The sequence below is a fragment of the Galeopterus variegatus genome, unplaced genomic scaffold (genome assembly GCF_000696425.1).
Source record: "Galeopterus variegatus unplaced genomic scaffold, G_variegatus-3.0.2 Scaffold376, whole genome shotgun sequence".
Classification (NCBI taxonomy): Eukaryota; Metazoa; Chordata; class Mammalia; order Dermoptera; family Cynocephalidae; genus Galeopterus; species Galeopterus variegatus.
Window position 1 is genome coordinate 223,973 of NW_007726487.1, and position 19,162 is coordinate 243,134.

The 19,162-nt window shown below is 52.2% G+C and overlaps 2 protein-coding genes across 4 annotated transcripts in view; both read left to right on the forward strand.

The window, feature by feature from the left end:
• DOCK3 (dedicator of cytokinesis 3) overlaps positions 1–12,324 on the forward strand; it is a 208,549-nt gene extending 196,225 nt beyond the window's left edge. For 2 of the 3 annotated variants that reach the window (XM_008568116.1, XM_008568118.1), the window contains exons 45-49: positions 2,327–2,445; positions 3,627–3,714; positions 7,455–7,577; positions 8,124–8,206; positions 9,243–12,324. In XM_008568116.1, coding sequence (XP_008566338.1) covers positions 2,327–2,445; positions 3,627–3,714; positions 7,455–7,577; positions 8,124–8,206; positions 9,243–9,752 — 923 coding nt within the window. In that variant the 3' untranslated portion in view covers positions 9,753–12,324. The remainder of the gene's footprint in view (positions 1–2,326; positions 2,446–3,626; positions 3,715–7,454; positions 7,578–8,123; positions 8,207–9,242) is intronic. The other variant, XM_008568117.1, reaches the window with a different exon arrangement.
• A 958-nt stretch (positions 12,325–13,282) lies between these two features.
• On the forward strand, positions 13,283–17,150 carry MANF (mesencephalic astrocyte-derived neurotrophic factor). The gene is given in 5 exon segments (XM_008568119.1): positions 13,283–13,308; positions 13,310–13,494; positions 14,248–14,375; positions 15,426–15,567; positions 16,716–17,150. Coding segments are annotated over 5 exon segments (666 nt in total). The 3' UTR covers positions 16,901–17,150.
• The last annotated feature ends 2,012 nt before the right edge of the window (positions 17,151–19,162 follow it).

Genomic DNA, 19,162 nt, shown 5'->3' on the forward strand with positions numbered 1-19,162 from the left:
CTGATTGGGACTAGGAAACATTGGGATTTTGAATGATCCTCCTTGAATACTTGGTTGCACTGGGACCTAGCCTTCCTGGGGTTTACCAGACTACAACTCAAGTAGTTCAGAAGTCCTATGAACATAGAAGCCTTGTTGTGTATAGCCATTTTCATGAAAAGTGACCATCATTCCTACCATGGGATTGGCTTCCCAGGGCAGAGGGCAGTGGGAGGAAAGTGAGGTGGTAGAGTTGGAGAATTTAGTGGTAGCAGAAGGTCCACCATAACTTGCATCCAAATCCTCAGCAGAGCTTCTGGGCCCTGATGGGCCTGCAGGCTGCTATCCCCCCATCCTAGCCCCCTAACATGGATGAGGATATTGAGTACACAGATGTGGAGTTGGCCCTGTGAGCCAGGCTGTGAGCTCCGTGAGGTGAGGGACCATGGACAGCCTGAGCAGGGCAATATACCAGGTTCCAACTACATGCTGGATGTGGAATGGGCATTAATAAAAGTTTGATGTAACTGAGTTGGTATAAAGGTACTGTTTATTTCTATATGTGCTAAATGGAGAATAGCCCTGTCCAGGGCTGTGGCCTGCAAGTCTCAGGGAGCATTATGAGTTTCTTCCTGGGAAGGCACTATAAAAATCAGTGGAATTAGGAGCTTTTTCCTTTTTTTTTAACATAGCCATCTTCTTGAGGTTATCTAAGAGCACAAGTTCTAAAAGAGAACATAGAAATGAGTAAAATCACAAAATAGTAGCAATTTAGCCCCAGTTTTTTGAAAAATCATACTTATCATTCCCTTATCAATCATCCCATATCAATCATTCTCTTATCAAAAAGGATATTTTTAAAGACTAGCTTTAAGACAGCCCCAAGGTTCTACAAACAGGATCACTGAGACCAACTATAGAAGTTACATTACTGGTATTTACTAAGCTGACTTTAAAGTATTTAAGCCTCTTCTTGGACTAAAGTGAATACAACAGTAATTTCTCAAGGACTCTTGGGGCAAACTTTCTGAAGAAGACCTTTTTTTTTTTTTTTTTTAACCTGAGTCCTGACAGTGCTGGCACTGCACACTCAAAGGAAAGTCCCAGAGACCCAGAGTTTCAGGAACACAAAGCCTCTAGGAGCTGCAGATTTACCCCTCAGTTGGAGCCCATGGGCTGGTCTCAACCATCTGGCTTCACTTAGGGCACACCACAGAGAGGGGTTTCAACCACTTGAGCCAGCCAGAGAGGCACTGAGGTCCAGTAACGCCTGTAGTTTCTCATGGATAAGCTGGTGTCTGGCACATTGAGCAGGCATATTTGGAGGGCCTTTCAAACTACCCATTCCCTAGGAAAGCCAGCAAGTTATTCTTTTTTAATTTTTTTCTTTTGGGCTTGACTTAGAACAGCAAGCTATTCTTATTTCTTCTGTGGAAAGTGTTCTTGAGGACCACAGGATGACAAGTTTCTGGACCTGTAGCTGTGGCCCATATCCATGGGGACTGGATCACACCATACCTGCTGTGGTCTGGCCTCCATAACAGCCCCTCAGGCCAGGAGAGATCACTGCAGACACCTCACAAGAGAAGAACTTGAACCACATCAACTCAAAAGCAGAGTTAAAGCCCCATGACTTCCAGATTAGGTTCATGACCCCTGAGTTCACTGCACTGAAGGGCAAATCTTAGAGTGAGAAACTCTGGAGGACTGCTTGTGTGCAGAGCCCTGGGCTCCTAGCCAGCCTGGCCGTAGGGCAGCAGTGGAACTTGCAGGAAGGTAGAGGCCAGGTGCTGGGAGCCTAGAATCTAAGAGGGAGAAGCCTCTGGAAAAAGGTGGTAGGGGGCCAGTTGAGAACAGAGCCCCTGGTGTCGGGAGAAGGTAAGTGTATGAAAACATAGTATGTCAAGTAAGAACTGTGTGGCTATGTTATCTGTCGCTGTCTCTGTGTGATAGTTCCACCATCGCAAGCTGGCCTATGCTCATGCCTGGGCCTCCTAAGAGAACCTGTATCCAGGCCACACCCATCTCCTGAGAGTACTGGGTGCAGGAGGCTTCTAGCCACTCTGTTCCATTCCTCAACTCTCCTCACCCTTTGCTTCTGAACACAGAGGGGGGCTGTCAATGGGTCTGCATCACCCCCGCCTGCAGTGTGTCTGCCCTGACTGGGTGCAGCCCCCACCATCATTTACCAACAGGTTCTGCTTCATTTCTCCTGTGCTTGCTGAGTTCATCCTTACCCCAACTGCAAGGGAAACCTACCCTTGTTCCCCAGTCCTGAGGACGCTTGACTGCTAGGCCTCCATTTGTGGCTTGTCATCTGTGCGTGATTGTTCTCACTTGGTTACAGGCTCTCCCTCTCTGCCAGATAAGTATCGCCATGCCCGGGAAATGATGTTGCTGCTGCCCACACACCGGGACCGCCCAAGCAGTGCCATGTATCCAGCAGCCATCCTGGAGAATGGACAGGTAGTAGACCCACCCTACTGAATACCCTCTGCTGCAAGTGTGTGGCCTGGGCTTCACTCATTGCATTTGCTGGGCCTTCTGAATTGTCCTGTGTGCCTCCCTCATTCTGCTGTAAGATCCCTCAGAAAGCTGCTGGGCTCCTGCATGGGGAGTGCAGTGAATCTGGGGACCAGCAATCCAGAGTGCAGGTGTGGGTAGAATGGTGGCAGGGTTGGAATAGCATTCCTTGTGTGGCTATCTGTCCTTCTGGCCAGGCTCCTGACTCTTCATCCCTAAACAGTCTGGCAGAGGAAATTGGTTCTTTGCAGCCTGTTTTGAGACGGCAGTGGTGGACATAGGGCTGGAGGGTGTCCTTCCTTCCTGTGTCTGTGAAGGGTATCCTCACTGGGGCAAGCTCTGCCTCTTTATCCATCCAGCCACCTGAAGCCCCTCATCTGTTGAGGCTGGTCTCCAAACCATTTGCACAGCTTTCCAAATACCTTGCTTGGGGGCCTTGACCAAGAAGCTGCAGGGATTAACTCCCTCCCCTGTGCAGTCTGCCCCTGCCCTTCTATCAAAGTCCACAAAAGTCACTTCCAAATAACTTACCTAGCCCCAGAGTGGCAGGAGTTTCTCAGTGGTACCTCCCTGTGCCTGACCAGCCCTGCCAGACAGAGGAAGCAGGTCTGTTTGGCAGCTGCCTATCATAACAGCAAGTCTGTCTGTAACTCTAGGCTTGAGTGCTGCCCTTTCCCCTACCCTCAGTGCTAACACCAGCCTATGCAGGGCCTCTCCAGGAAACTAAACCTGTCAGTGTTCATGGGGGAAGGAGGTCCCTAAGCCTTTCTGTCAGTGGGTCTCCCTGGCCAGACAGAAAGATACAGACAATTAGATAATCTCAGGTACCTATGTCCTTTTTCTTGGGCCCTGCACAAGACGTCCTGGATCCCAGCCAGACACTGGAGGATGATGCTTCAACTGTTGTGCATGGATGCACTCAGAACCAGACACCCCTAGGCAGTCTTCCCTAGAGCTGGTGTGGAGTTCTCAACACATCTTAAGCATGAGCTGTACTGCTGCTTTGATTTCCCCCATCTAATATTGGAATGTCTTGGCTCCTGTGGCCCACAGCACTGCTTTCCAAGATGTAACTAGTTGTTTCTACTCTCTTTTATGTTTTTTTTTTTTTTTCCTTCCCTTAGCCACCAAATTTCCAGCGAGCCCTGTTCCAGCAAGTGGTCGGAGCCTGCAAACCCTGCAGTGATCCCAATCTGTCTGTGGCTGAAAAAGGTATTACTCTTCCTCTCCAAGTGGCCTCCTCCCAGGTCTGTCTGTCCAGAGTTCTGACCAGCTCCTGTGCTCACCGTTTAACCCATGTCTGGCTTGAAGCTAAGGTTTGGATGTTGTTAGTTTGTCTGTATCTCTCTGTTCCAAGGGCCCACCCTCAGAGAGGCTCCAGCTGCCACCTGCCCTGAGCCAAACTTTGTGGAAATTCAGACTGTTGTTTGCAAATTGTGGGCAACCACTTCTCAGGGCTCCTCCCAACCAGCCCCAGAATTTAACAGGCCCTGTGGGCCCTTTGGGACTCTCAACTTGGGCTCTCAGGGACCTCTCCTTGGAGCTCAGAACAGGCCTGTCACCAAACAAGCCCCATGATGAATGGGAAGAAGGACACCTATGGCAAAGTCAATTTCCCAAAGACAAGCTTTTCCAAGTGAAGCTCTAGGGGCCCCAAAGGAGTCCAGTCCTTCAGTAGCCACCCTGGACAGTGGCTGCTGTGAGTCCTTCTTCTACATGGCAAGGCCATCAACTATACCATGAAACTGAGCAGTCCTTCATATAACTGAGGCTGATTAGATAATGGCGATATAGCTGATGGAAGAACCAGACTCAGACCCATATGACCCTGGCCTGAAGCCCCAGACATGGAGACCTGAGTTAATTTTAACACAGAGAAACACCTAAATGGGGGTAGTGCTGAGCCTTCTTGCCACCTAGAACCTAGCCCCATATCAGTCCCTCTCCTCCATCTGTTGGAGTTTAGGACACACTCAGTTCCCACCAATATAACCTGCTGTCCCTTATCCCGTCGGAACATATCCTTCCAAAGCTGTCATCATGTTGTCATTGCACCTGCTCACCAAGTGCTCTCTGCTGTCACCACTGTGTTGTTCCTCCCTTGCTCATCATAGAGGACATACCTCTGTGACCTCTTTAAGGAGACCAAACACTGGGTCCACGACATAAGTCCCTGGTGGACATTGGTGCTGGGTGCTCAGTCACAAACACCCTGGAGATTCTGCCTGAAGATGCCTTCCTGGCCTCAAGACTGCACATCCCGAAAATATGTTGTTTCTTCAACTCCTGCACATGTGACCCAAAACAAAGTGCCCTTTTGGCTTTAAGGGCCAAAATCCACAGTGGTTTTTCTTCACTGGAGATGCATAACAATCTCAGAACTAGCGAATAACCCAGATGGGTTCAGAGCTCAAATGAGTGCTGGTGGCCAGACCAAGACCCTTCTCCAACTGGACACAGGAGAGCTTCAAGTCTCAGGCCAGGCTGCAGCAAGTAGCTGGACACACCTACCCCCAGGTGTGGGAGGGAAGAAGGGTTGTCTCAGAACAGAGGCTGAGCCCAGAGCAAGCATGTCTACACCACAAGGCCAGCCCTTAGTGGGCAGCAAATTAGATATTTGCCCAGTGGCAACACATAAGCCATTAGGCACCTAAGTCTACCTGGTCTCTACCTGGTTCCTGGAACTATACATACTTGTCACCATTCTCTTGTCAGTCAGGGTCCTGGGTCCCATGAGGACTCCACCTCTCACTTGCAGGTACCTATCTTTGCCAGGCAGTGACTCCCAGAGCAGGCAAGCCTACCCTCAGGGCTATGGCCTATGCACTAGGGACCTCAGGCGAGTGCTGGACTGTTGTTAACACCAAGAGAGAGAAAGAAAGAGACAACAGGATACAGTGGGGATTGCCTCTCTTCTCCTAGGATAAGTCATTCCACCTTAGTCTTCCCACTAGCCCCAGTGCACTTGTGCTGCATGACAAATGTCCACTGGCCTCACTGCTAACAAACATCAGGCTACAAGGTAAGCTTGGTAGCTTCTGGTTCACATGGAGTGGCTCTGGCAGGACGCTTTTGTCAACCATTACAGCCTTGCCAGCTTTCTTCTCCCATAGCCTTCCTGCGCGAGAGTTCTTCTGGGCCCTTGTGGGTGAACTGTTGCAGTTCTTCCATGGGTTAGGTGTGCATTTGAGAACTTGGACTTTCAGAACCCCTTTAGGGAAGTTGCCCAGACCTACCTCTGGTCTTCTTATTCCCTGAGATTTGGTGGCTCTTTATGGAAAAGGTGCTTGTCTTTTTGGAGAGAGAGTGCCTCAATGCTGAGGACCAAGAAGCTCATGCTGCATCGTGAAGAGCACGTGGGTAAGAATGGGCCTATTCTGGGGGTGGCTCAGGCTGTCTGAGGAGGCCTTCTGATAGAATCCACCTAGTGCTCATCAGATTGAGAATTCCTTTCTCTCTTCAGGCAATGGCTAAGTGCCTGTCCACTGCCCAATTGCTGTCATGCCCCTTCTTCCTGCCACCAGCCATCAACCACACTGTGAGGCTAAGCAATCCTCCTTATAATTGAGGCTGTTTAGATAGTGGAGTTTTACACCCTATGTGCTGCTGCAAGCCCATGCCAGTTCCTGAGCAATGAGAAGGAATAGGATGGACATCACTTTATCACTGGACTGCTGTGGGGCCCAGCCCCTTGGCCACATCCTCCTTGAAGACTAGACTCCAGCTCCTAACTTTCCAGAGCCTCCGAGCTCCCATTAGGAATTCCCCACTTAGTGCCTGGACCAGGAAGAACCCAAACCCCAGCCACCTCAGGCTCACTTCAGTTACTACTGCCTTAGTCAGTGTCTAGGCACCTGGATTGTGAGCTTCCTCCCTGCTGTTAATAGCCCAAAGGGAAATTGGGCTTTCCTGGCTCCATCAGAGAAAGGGCATATTTCTTCTTGCTGGTATTTACTCTCTAGGAGGAGTTAGCCAACAGGATTCACATATCCCCTGTTGCTCCTGCAGAGTGGCACCCTGGGACCTAAAGGTCCAACCATTTCTTCTCTTCTCTCCTCACCAGCTGTGACTGAGGGGCCAATATTCTGGCACTGGACTTTTTCCTTAGCATAGCAAGGCACACTCTGCTTCCCTTTCTCTAGAGTTCACTCTACCCTACATCCATAGCATGTGAGTGCCAGGAACTGGGCTTCTCAAGATATCCCAAAGCACCCATGGCTCCACAGCCCTCCCTTTTCTCGGGAAGCAGTAGGTTGGTCCAGCTGGACTTGGGCTGTAACTCCTGGGCTTTATACTTTCCTCCAGTGGGTACAATGAACACCTGTCCTTGCCTAGAAAAACGTCCTGTGCATCCTAAACCCAGGTAACGGGCATAGGAGCAACAGGGATGGGGCAAAGTTTGAACGTCAACACAGACCAATTTTGGGGGCAGTTCCTGCCTACTTCTTGGCCATGCACCCAGCTCTGGAAGGAAGCAGCCCCTGCATCCCACCCATCCTGCTTCCTGCTTTTCCCACTGTGCCTGGGCAGTAAGACAGCCCTGACTCTTGACTTTGGCAGGGAGCTCTAGGGCCCACATTCTCTATGTAGTCTCTCAGTCACATCAGCCCGTTCTACTCTCCTCTTCTGTCTTCTCCTCCTGGCAAACCCCATAGGCTGCAAATGTTCACTCCTTGTTGCACTTTCTCTCAGCTTCTCACATTCTGAATACTCTTCAGACATCAGCTCACTCTGTTGCCATCTTAAGCAGCTTCAGTCTCTGGCCACTCTCCCTTGTGGGTTACAGGGCCTTGCTTGGCTAGTGTTTTTACTTCCAGGGGCTGGCATGGCACTCTTGTGTGTACGAGATACATAGTGCACACATGGAGAAGCCACAGGCTGTAGGATAGGCTTCTCCCAGAGGGTGGCTCAAGAAGTAATCTCCCTTCATGCCATCTGTTTCCACCCTTCAGTGGTGCCAGCAGCCCCCAGCAGCTGGAGCCTGGATAGCGGAGCCCGAGAGGCCCAGCCCTTCCTGTCTGCCCACATGGGGCGCATCCTGGTCCCCCCAGTGCCTCCCCGAAGCCTGCTGCATGGTAAGACCTCCAGCGGGTCCCCCAAATAGTCCCTGGTCTCAGACTGCTCAAGGGCCAGGGCAACAGCCATCCAGGCTGAGAAGATGGGACATTCTCTGGGTCAACTCAGCCAAGAAAGAACATCCCCACCACAGGAAGGATCCTGCTGGGCTTTCGGGTCAATGAGGTATCTGAGTTCAAAAGGGTTAGCTCAGTAAGGCCATCCCAACCAGGGAGGCTGAAGACAATGGAATTGATTGTGCCAGGCGCAATGCTCACCAGCTTGTCATCACCCAGCAGTGGGCTAGAGCTGCTACTACCTGCAGCCCATTGTTCCATGGGCTCTGAAGCACTCGACTTTCCTGACCGCCTGTGTGGTGTGGGTTTCTTTTATCCTAGCAACTTGTGTTTTAGAGGTTAACGTAAAGAGGTTTTCCTATGGTCCTCAATGCTGAGGGGTCTCTAGGGAACTCTTCCCACATCTGCCCAGTTGGCCCAGCAAGAAGGTGTTGGTTTGCAGCCTGAGTAGGGCCTCCAGGTGAAGCTCTGGTTCTGTTCCTTTTGCAGGTCATTACTCACTACACTTTGACGCCTTCCACCACCCTGTGGGTGAAACCCCCCCAGCCCTCCCTGCCCGGACCCTGCGCAAGGTAATGTAAGCAACAGCCCCACCAGGCCATGTGATGAGTTGTCTCATCTGCTCTAGAATCACCCTTGGGATCTACAAGCCCTCTCCTGCTCCTGTCCCCAGCCTGGCAGAAGCTGGGGGTGGCCAGAGCCACACTTGAGCTGCAGGTGACCAATGGATCCTGTAACAAATTTGATAGGGGCAAGGAGATCAGGGGGTCCTGGAGACAGCAACTCATGGCACCAAGTGTGTCTGGGAAGTGAGCACTGAGATACCTGGGGGCTCTCTGCCCACACCCCAGGGTATCAACAAACCATAGTTGAGGAGCTAAATCAACATTCCTATGGTGTGGGGCCGGCCCGATGGCGCACTGCTACAGTGTGCCGCTTGGGAGCGCAGCGGCGCTCCTGCTGAGGGTTCGGATCCCATGTACAGACCGGCTGCTCACTGGCTGAGCAAGGTACAGGCGCAACACCGAGGGTTGCAATCCCGTTGCCGGTCCCGGTCCGGTACGGGCGCGACACTGAGGGTTGTGATCCGTTGCCGGTCACGAAAAAAAGACAAAAAGGGAAAAAAAAAAAAAAAAACATTCCTATGATGTATCATAGAGCATTTTAAACTAGAATCCAGTAAAAGCAAGAAGTATCAGGCACCAAAGCTTAATGAAAAACTCATGAGAGTAAAACTTAAATCCTGCCTATTCATTTTTCTGCAAATTAGAAAAGGGTCTAACACAGATTTTAGCAGGTCTTTTTTTGGTCTATGGCCCACCAGGGTTCTTTCTGCTCTCCCCAATTGGCCTGATGATCCGCCCTTCTGTCAGTACCCCAGAGCCACAGACAGCCGGGGACCTGGCCCAGGGGCCAGGGCACACAGAAAAAATGATTCTGGAGTTCCATTGGCTTGCTTCAGAGGTATGGGAGGAATTGGGTTGCTGCTGAAGAAACATGCTGTTAATGAGGGTTATTTTAAAGTTCATTAATAAGCAGACTTTTGGTGGGCCAGTCAGGCTGTCTGGAGAGAGGGATTCTAACATGCTCACCCTTTCCTTTGCACAGTCTCCTCTCCACCCTATCCCAGCCTCCCCTACAAGCCCCCAGTCAGGCCTGGACGGCAGCAACTCTACACTGTCTGGCAGTGCCAGCAGCGGTGTGTCCTCCTTGAGTGAGAGTAACTTTGGACACTCCTCAGAGGCCCCACCTCGCACTGACACCATGGACTCCATGCCGAGCCAGGCCTGGAATGCTGAGGAAGATCTCGAGCCACCCTACCTCCCTGTCCATTATAGCCTCTCTGAGTCTGCCGTCCTGGACTCTATCAAAGCCCAGCCATGCCGAAGCCACTCAGCTCCGGGGTGCGTAATCCCTCAGGACCCCATGGACCCGCCTGCGCTACCACCCAAGCCCTACCACCCCCGCCTGCCGGCCCTGGAGCATGACGAGGGCGTGCTGCTGCGTGAAGAGGTGGAGAGGCCTCGGGGCCTGCACCGGAAGGCCTCACTGCCTCCTGGGAGCACCAAGGAGGAGCAGGCTCGCATGGCATGGGAGCATAGCCGGGGAGAACAGTGAAGGGAAGGGAAGTGGCTGGGACACCGCCCACAGCAAGCAGCTTGCCCAACCACTCCAGGTCTGAAAAGCAAGTCCCCCCACCTCCACGCCAGGGAGCCAGAGAGGCTTGGCACTCAGGAGAGAACCATCCCAAGTCTCCGTTCTACTGCCGTGAACTCATATGTTGCCATGCAGAAGCCGCAGCAGCATGAAGGGTTGTGGCTTCTCTTTTTATTTCATTTTTTATGTTTCCATTTCTATGGATTTTCCTTTCTTTCCTTTACGCAGTAGATGCTTTCTTCCTCCTACAGTTCCAGGCCACATGGAGCTACATGGAGATATTGCACAGACAGAATTACTTTGCAGCACTGCAAGGCCCAGGAGCAGGCCCTCCCTGCAGGGTAGAGATGCACAGAAGAATGGAAATTGCACTAAGGACCTTTTCCTTTACTGTATGGACAGAAAAGTTCATGGCTGCATTCAGGGATTGCAAGGACCACACGGACTACATGTCACGGTGGACAAAGGGGCACTCACCTGCCTACTCTTCCATCTAGGAGTGTGCAACTGAGAGGCTGGCCAGGCCAACCTGCTGGCTCAGGCATGTGACTGGCCTAACTGCATGCCCAGGGCACACTGCCAGACTTCCAAGGGTCAGCTCTGTCTCCTACTCCACTTTGGATTTTTCTCTCCATCACTTTTATTTCTGACCCTTGACTCTCTTCCCCTTGATAACACCTCATGCCCCACAGGAACCCTGGTGGCTAAAGGATTCGCAAGGGTATCTCTCACCCTCTGGGGCTTGAGTGGAGGTGTAGAGCCAGAGGGGCTACCCTAGCCACCTTCCTCCCAGGGGAAACTACATCCCTTCCCATGTGTTAGATAGCTGGTGTAAGTGAGGCTGTGGTGTGGCAGGGGCCGGAAATCCTCTAAGCTTTCAGAAATGGCCAGAATGCCTGCTATCAGCTCCTGAATCAGGGATTTTCAGCACTACCTCCGAGCCATGGGGTTGGCTGCCTAGCCAGGCTTCCAGGCCCTGAGGACATGTGGTCAGGTTCAGCAAACTCCTGGGTAAAGAGTGGGAGGGAGCTTCTCCTTTTAGAAGCAGAGAGCCATGCAGGTAGAACTGTCATCTTCCAAATAGCCAAGAACTGCACGCCGCTTCAGGCCCATGGGGACCACCACTCAGGGTTCAAGGCGGGCAGGAGGGCAGTTTCTCCAGCCTCCCCAGTCTGTTGGGCAGAGCACAGTGGTGTCTTTATAGGAAACTTTCAGGTCAGGGCACTGATTTTCCTCTCAGTTTATTATTTGGGGGGATAGGGTAGAGTGCATATAGTAGTATTTTACCAGGGTGCTTCTAAGTTACTTAAAAACAAACTGCAGACAAAATACTTTTTTCTTTCATTTGCTTGTGTTCACATTACTGATGGTCACAAGGCTGCCTTCTCATTGAGCAAGCGTGTTGCCCGCCCCCAGTTCCTCTTCTGGCCTGCCTGATCTCCATGGCCAGCCCCTGGACCCTAGCTCCTTATTCCTTCTCCACATCCCCTCTTTCCAGATGGAAAGGGCCATAGTCGTGTTGTTTTTCTCTTATAAACAAATGCCAACTTGTTTATCAGAAATGCCAGCAACTAACCCATTGGGAAAGATGGATGGCCATATTACCTTCAGGGTTTCTTGGGGGTTTATTACCAGTGTGGGTCCTTTCTGATACCAACAGGATCACTCCAGCCAGAGTGGGGCAGAAGGTTGTGAGGGTGTGGGTCGGTCATGGTGCCCCCACTTTGAAGGGCAAGCCTGCTCCTGAGCCTAGATTCCACTTGCAAGCGTCAGTCTCTGGACCGTCTGGTGTTCACAGGTGTTAGAGGGTCAAGGACTAGCTTTGCATTTGACTCTTAGGTAGGAGGGCATCCTCAGCATTTAAGGCATGTCTGACCCTCAATCCCTGGACAGGGCAGTCATCATTTAAGAACATCTACCTTCTCCACTTGGTGACACCCAAGATAGGATTTGTTTGGCCTTGCTTTATTCAAGGGGAAACACTTTGTTTCCTCTTTCCGTTTTCCGTAACTGGATGAAAAGGACACATTCCAAATCCCTTTTGTTGAAGCATCAGCCCGTTTAAGGGGAAGTGGGAGGCTAGAGATGAGAATCCTTTGAAAAGATTGTAAAATACTGATTTTCATTCTTTCAAGCTTATTTGTAAATACCCATTTGAATGCTGTGTATTTGTACAGGAATTTGAGCAAAAAATGTATAGAGTGTGATGTCCAATTGGTATCCGCCCTATAAATGTGTTTTTAACCTCTGGCATTCTGTGCTTATTTAAAACAAGAAAACTTCTAACCATTTCTTTTGTGTATTCGTGTTTAAAGAAAAAGTGATTTAAAAATGATTTTACCTGTACCAGAAAAGCAAAGCTGAGAAAATTTGTACCAGTGTCCCAAGAGGTATTTTACTGTATATATTGTGGTAGCATGTTCTAAACCCAAGTAATGTGAATTTTAGATGTAAATATCTGCCACTTGATCTCCCTCTTTCCCCACTCCCTTGACTGCTGTGATGTGAATTAAAGATGAATACATGATACCGATCCACTGAATTCACTGAATGGGAGCAGCGCAACTGCCCCTCTCCAATCCTAGTCGCCGGGCTCCAAGCCCTTTTAGCCTCATGGACGTCTCTGCACTGAGCAGAGCCATCCTTGCCGCCTCCTGCCTTCGAGGACAGGTAGCCAGGTCTTGCGCTTGAAGAAGGGCTACCCAGCCGCGAGGAAGCATCCTCCAGTGCTTGTGTGCTAACCCGCGAGACCCCAGTCAGGAGGTCCCTCTACCACTCTTCCGGGGCTTGTGAGGAAATGGGAGCTCTTCAGGAATGGATGTCAAACCTCTCAAGCCTCCACCTCCCCACTCTGAGGCGATCCCAAAGCCTCGGCACATGGCTGGGGCGCTTCGCTCAGAGGTCTGGGATGGCAGCCCAGCGTGGCCGGCCTTGAGCCCTTCACTTGAGAGGTCCTGCAGCCGGAGAGTCCGTCCGCGCTGGCAAATCTCCGGTCAACCGGGGGCCCTGCAGGTGAGCGCCTCAGCAGACGCTCCCAAGGGTTGGGGGTCCCGCCCACGTGAATGTTTAAAAAAAGAAAGGAACCAGACCACCGGAGCCTTGCCTGCGGCCGCCGTCCACCCTACCTCCCTCGTAGGGTCTCGACTGACCCCAGAACTCCTCTGACCTGCGCCACGAGCCGGGGCCCTGGGAGGCGAGATCCATGGGGTTTTTAGTACAGGCTTGGGGCCCGTAGCAGGAGGTACGCGGGACAGTTCAGCAGATGCAGGGCGGCGGCAGAAGCCCACCTCGGCCCACGGCATCCCACCTCAGCCAAGACTCCTGCCCCTATCCAAGATGGCGACTGCGCTGCTTCCGTCGCAGCTGCAGCCTCTTCCGGCGGCCTCCCGGGTTCAATCAGCGGCCGACAACTGTCTAGGGCTGAGACGCCACCAGCCAATGGGGAAGGGCAGCGTGGAGCCGCCCGTCTGGGCTCCGAGGCGCGTGGGCCAATGGGGACGCGGCATGTAGGAGGGCGCGGGGGCCGCCTGCCAATGGGGAGCTACGGCGCGCGGCCGGGACCTGGAGACGGTGCAGCGCTGCGGGTGCGGTTCAGTCGGGCGGCTGCGGAGGAGTAGGATGTGGGCCACGCAAGGGCTGGCTGTTGCGCTGGCTCTGAGCGTGCTGCCTGCCAGCCGAGCGCTGCGGCCGGGCGACTGCGAAGGTGTGCGGGGGGGATGGGGAGTGGAGACCGTGCTCTGTATTCCACCTGGAGGCTGCGCTGAATCCAACAAAATCACCGGATTGCCAGGGCCAAAGAGGGCGGGGCGGCGGCCGGTCCCAGCAGGGTCTTCCGGAGGAAGGGCAGACACCTGTCCTAGAAAACATTTCCCAGGACCTAGAAAACGTTGATCCAACGAAAAAGATTGAGACTAGGTCGTACAGAAAACTTGGCCTGAAATCATTTCACGCCAGAGTTTTTGTCCCTCCCCATCGCTGTCCAGAGGCACCCAGGAGAGGCCCCGTCCCGGGTCGGAGGCCTGAGGGCCGGCCGTGAGTACTGCCTCCGGTCTGTTGGGGTCGCGAAGCTGCACCTCGCGGTGCGGCGTTGTATTTGGAAATGAGCAGCATTTTGATCGTTTTTCTCTTCGGCTTCCAGTTTGTCCATTTATGAGGTCACAGGGAGTCCCGTCTCAAGGACACGTTCACTTTCGGCTTAAACTTGATGAAAAAGGAGCAGGATGGAGTCGTTTGTGGGTCACTGGGGTACTGCTCGTTTTCCGCATGCTCTGGGTGTACCAGGGGACCCCACCAACCTGCAGCCGGGTTCTGTCCACCTGTGGGTACCTGAGAAAAACCGGTGATGGGAAAACTCACCACTAATGATTTCATCTCCGTGTCTCCTATTAAGATTGCTGAGGGAGTTCCTTTCCGGTGGGTTGGTGATTGCTGAGTATCTGCCTTCCCTCTTTTCCAGTTTGTATTTCTTATCTGGGAAGATTTTACCAGGACCTCAAAGACAGAGATGTCACATTCTCACCAGCCACTATTGAAAAAGAACTTACAAAGTTCTGCCGTGAAGCAAGAGGCAAAGAGAATCGGTTGGTGAGTAGCTGGTGACCCTCCCCAGCTGACCCTGGTTCATGTTTAACCCTCAAATTCTCAGGCCTCTTAATAAAAGGCCCTATCCATCTCTATTCATGAGGCCAATTGTTCCCTCTAAACTAATGTGTGACTGAGTGTTTTCATGTCCTTTTCCAAACAGGCATGTATTCTGCAGTTGTGATGTTTTTTTGTCGTTAGTATTTATTAAGCACCTACTGTGTACTGGGCACTGGGCATATCAGGGGAGAGAAATGAAACTCAGGCAAATAATGCGAAAACAGACCAGGATCATTTGGTGGAGAGGGCAGGTGCTGATTTAGACAGTAGTCCGGAAGCATCTCTTTAGGAAGGGTCATCATCGAAGCAGGGTAAGAGCATCCCAGGCAGAGGGAACAGCCAGTGTGAGTGCCCAGAGGCCAGAAAGCTTGGCATGTGTGAGAACAGAAGGGAATAAGGTGTCCACAGGGTAGGCACAGCTGAATCGAGGACAAAAGCTCTAGTGAAGCAATGGCTCTTTGAGCTTTAATTTCCCTCGCAGTTTCTGGTTTGTCCATGTCTCTATTAAAAGTTTGCACCCTGGGCCGGCCCGGTGGCGCACTGGATAGTGCGCCCGCTTGGGTAAGCGCGGCAGCGCTCCCGTCGGAGGGTTCGGATCCCACGTACAGACCGGCTCCCGCTCACTGGCTGAGCGAGGCGCGGGAGCAATGCCGAGGCTTGCGATCCCGTCGCCGGTCCCCGGCCCGGTACGGGGGCAACACTGAGGGTTGCGATCCGTTGCCGGACACGCAAAAAAAAAAAAAAGACAAAAAAAAAAAAAAAAAAAAAGTTTGCACCCTGGGGAGTCTGAAACTCATCTGGTGGCTGTCAGCTCTGGGACCAAGCATGTGTTCTGAGCCCAGGGTTTACATTGAATCTGACTGCCAGTACAGGCAGGGCACTGAAAAATGAGGCCCTGGCAGAGAAAGAAGATGTTTTAGGATGCCAATATGTTTTGGAGGAGACAGATCTCAAGTGGCACCTCTTGAAGGCCATTGTCCTTTCTTGCTGCAGTGCTACTACATCGGAGCCACAGATGATGCAGCCACCAAGATAATCAACGAGGTATCAAAGCCACTGGCCCACCACATCCCTGTGGAGAAGATCTGTGAGAAGCTCAAAAAGAAGGACAGCCAGATCTGTGAGCTAAAGTATGGTGAGTGTGGCCAAGTCTTATTTAACAAACGTTGTGCACCTCTTGTAGCTTCTGTACCATATGTACAGCATGATAGATGGTGCTAAATGCTAGGGGATCTGGTATCAACGTGGATAGAGGTCAGAACAGGTCTTATTGAGGAGGTGACATTTCAGCAAACTTTGAAGGAGGTGGGGAAGAAGCCAGTTAATGGACGAGCATTCCAGGCAGAGGAAATAGGCAGTGCAAAGGCAGCCAGTGGCATGACAGAGGGTATTGCGGGGTCGTGAGGACTTTGGCTTTTAGCCTGAGTGAAGTTGGGGAGCATTAGAAGTTTTTGAGCAGAGAAAGGACATGATCTGACTTGGGTTTAACAGGCTTGTTCCGGCTGCAAGCTCTGAAGGCCCAGGGATGTTTATTATTCTGAAAAGAAACGCTGTGTCCAAGTAGGCAAGCCTAAGAGTTACAGGAGCCACGACCTCTGGTTGCACAAACATAGTCCCAGCCTTCAGAAAGAGTCAGGGTGTCTTCTGTAAAATGTAAACAGCACCAACATTTTTACTATGACTTAAATGTCCAAGGGCCTATGTTTGCCCACTTGTGTCAAGGATGCCTAGTCTTTTTGTTTTGTTTTTTTGTTTTGGTGGCTGGCTGGTATGGGGATCCAAACCCTTGACCTTGGTGTTTTAACACCATGCTCTAACCAGCTGATACGCCAGCCTGGATGCCTGGTCTTCTGAGTGATCTTGCTACAGGTCCAGTTGGCTCCAGGTCACTCTGGTCACTGAGAGTAAACTCCTAACTCAAGGATCTGTGTTGGGAAATTGGGATCTGGGAGCTGTCATTCTGTGGTGACTGTGTAGAAGCAGTTGGGGAGTGGGAGCCACATTCCTCTTGTAAGGCTTTTGTCCCTATCTACACTGCATGTCTATAGTGGACACTGATAGCGTGAGGCCAGCCTTCCTGGTGATGGGGCCAGTTCACCCTGTAGGGGGCAGTGGGCACTGACATACCTCTGCATGTGTCTGGAATTGTCTCTCCTCTTACAGCCAATAGGGCTGGTTGTTTTAAGGGATGGTTTCGCTGTGCAGGAAGTGACCTATGCTGGGACTATTGGGGGCCATGGCTGCTCCCACCTAGCCTGTTACTCTCACTGCTTTCTCCTCCAGACAAGCAGATCGACCTGAGTACAGTGGACCTGAAGAAGCTCCGAGTCAAAGAGCTGAAGAAGATCCTGGACGACTGGGGGGAGACATGCAAAGGCTGTGCAGAAAAGTCTGACTACATCCGGAAGATAAATGAACTGATGCCTAAATATGCCCCCAAGGCAGCCAGTGCTCGGACTGATTTGTAGTCTGCCCAATCCCTGCTGCACCTGAGGGGAAAAGACAGTTCAGCTGTCTCTTCCTAAAACAGCCTTTTTGTAATTTATTTTTTAAGCAGGCTCCTGACAATATCAGAGTGAAGCCTGGAGCTTTCCTGATGATGCTGGCTCTACGGTGTCTCCATGGGGGAATTCACTCCTTTCTGTTGCTGGTTTACTCTAGGACTTCAAAGTGTGTCTGGGATTTTTTTTATTAAAGGAAAAACAATTTCTATCTGTCCTTGGAGAATTAAGGTGAATACTGAAATAGGGTTTTACCCCATAAAGAGGATCCTACTAGTTTATGCTTTGCGATTTGCAAAGAGTTTTGGGGTATATTCTCATTTGTCCTTCAATCAACCAGTGCTGAAAATTCCAGGGCAGGACACAGGGGCTGAGGTCAGCTGGTGTGTGTGGATTGTACCAGCCTGGAGGGTATCAGGCACCTCAGCAAGATGGAGCCTGGGGAGGAGGTTGGGCCTGATACTACACCTCTTGATAGTGTCTGTCTTTCCCACATAAGAGGGGCTAGAGGCTGCACAGCTGTGCACAGAGGATTTAGCCTGAGGTACAAGGGAGAGCCTTACATTGAGGCTTAGTACAGACAGGACTATGGTATGTAGAGAGTGGTTAACTGCGCTTGTTCAGTACTGACATTCCTTAAGATGCTCTTGGCCTGACCACCTACTTGCTCATCTGGGTTCATGGTCTAGTGTTAATCCCAAGCCTCTGTTGCCTAATTAGGCTTTTGCAAGACTGACAGGAGTCAGCTTACACAAAGGCAGTGGTAGGATGCCTTTTGCCTTTGTTTATTACCCTAGATAAGTCTAACAGAGACCCTGAGGGCTTGTGTGGAGTTGTTTTTTTGCTGCTCTCTGTCGGTGCTTAGGAAACCCAGTTGTCAGTGTGTGCTATGGCTCAATGGAGATGCCCACTCCAACGGCTAGCAGAGACCACCTGAAAGGAAGGACCAAGAAAGTGCTTTCCAAGGAACATGTTACTTCAGATCACTTCGTGTGGTTCCTAAGTTCAGTTTGTAAATTACAGCCTGCCATGGAGCCCACTGCTGTTACAAGACCTTTCCCCCTGCACCTGGCTGAGCTGCTCCAGGAGTTGCTTTCTGGTTGTGGGAGGAGGGAAGGGCTAGGCATGCTCTTCCCTATCCCGCGGTTTTTGTGCCTGAAGTTGGGTCAAGTTCTGAGGTGGCTCCAGCAACTGTCCTTGATGAATGAAAGCTTCCTCGATGGGCTTGGGCCCCCTTGCCCTCACCACACCTGGGAAGAAAAGGTCCTCCCCCTGGAGGTGGACAGGAGGGCACAGGCCAGCTAGAAATCAGCGTGGCAAGCTGCACTAACTGCCGACACTATCTGTGCGTTTGGCCTCCTCGCCCTTGGCTCTGTGGCCCTGCCCTTCCAGCCTGCTGTCTGCACGGATGCCCACACTATAGAGGATGGGACCCAGTGGCTCCAAGGAGCTTACTTGGACTCCATCAACTGCAGATTTGTTGTCTCCGGTTTCTGTGCCTGGAACCAGCTAGGTCTCACCTTTTGCATGGATAATCACGGTCCTCGGCCTTTCCGGAGACCGCTGCAGGTGAACCTGAAGTGGAGCATACCCGGGATGTGGGCTGTGGATGCTGGACAGGGCCTAAGGATCAGCGTGCGTCAGTCCTTGGGGCTGTCAACTCCGAACCCATCCAGTCAGGAGAAGCCGTGAGGGGATGGGGGTCGCTCAACCGAGTGCCGGGATTGGGGGGATACCACATAAAAAGGCTCTGAACACCGGCGCCCACGGAAGCTGCCACTCCTGCTCCAACCTGAGCGGACGCCGGCAGGAGGAGATAGCATACCCGGAGCGGCAAAGCTCGCCATGCACCACAGGTCCTAGGTCCAGCCAGGCCCGCTGGGGTCTGGGGAGGCGAGAGCCGACCCGGCTCTCGCGAAGGATCCCATCGCTCCGCGTAGCCACGAACCTTGGCCGCGCGATGGCGCGGGAGGGTTCACCCGGCTCCTCCACGGCCACAGGGTCACGTGGCACGGGGCGGTGCAGCCCGATAACGCATGCTCAACTCAGTTCTCGCCCCGCCCACCGCAGTGTCACGAGGGACGCGCGGCGCAGCTTGATAACGCAACGCCCAGCCCCCTCGCCGGCGCTCCCGCCCCGCCCCGCCCCGCCGCCTCTGCCGCGCTGAGTCCTTTTGTCCAAGATGGCGGCGCCGGGGGCGCTGCCTCTTCGGCCGCCGCCGCCGCCGCC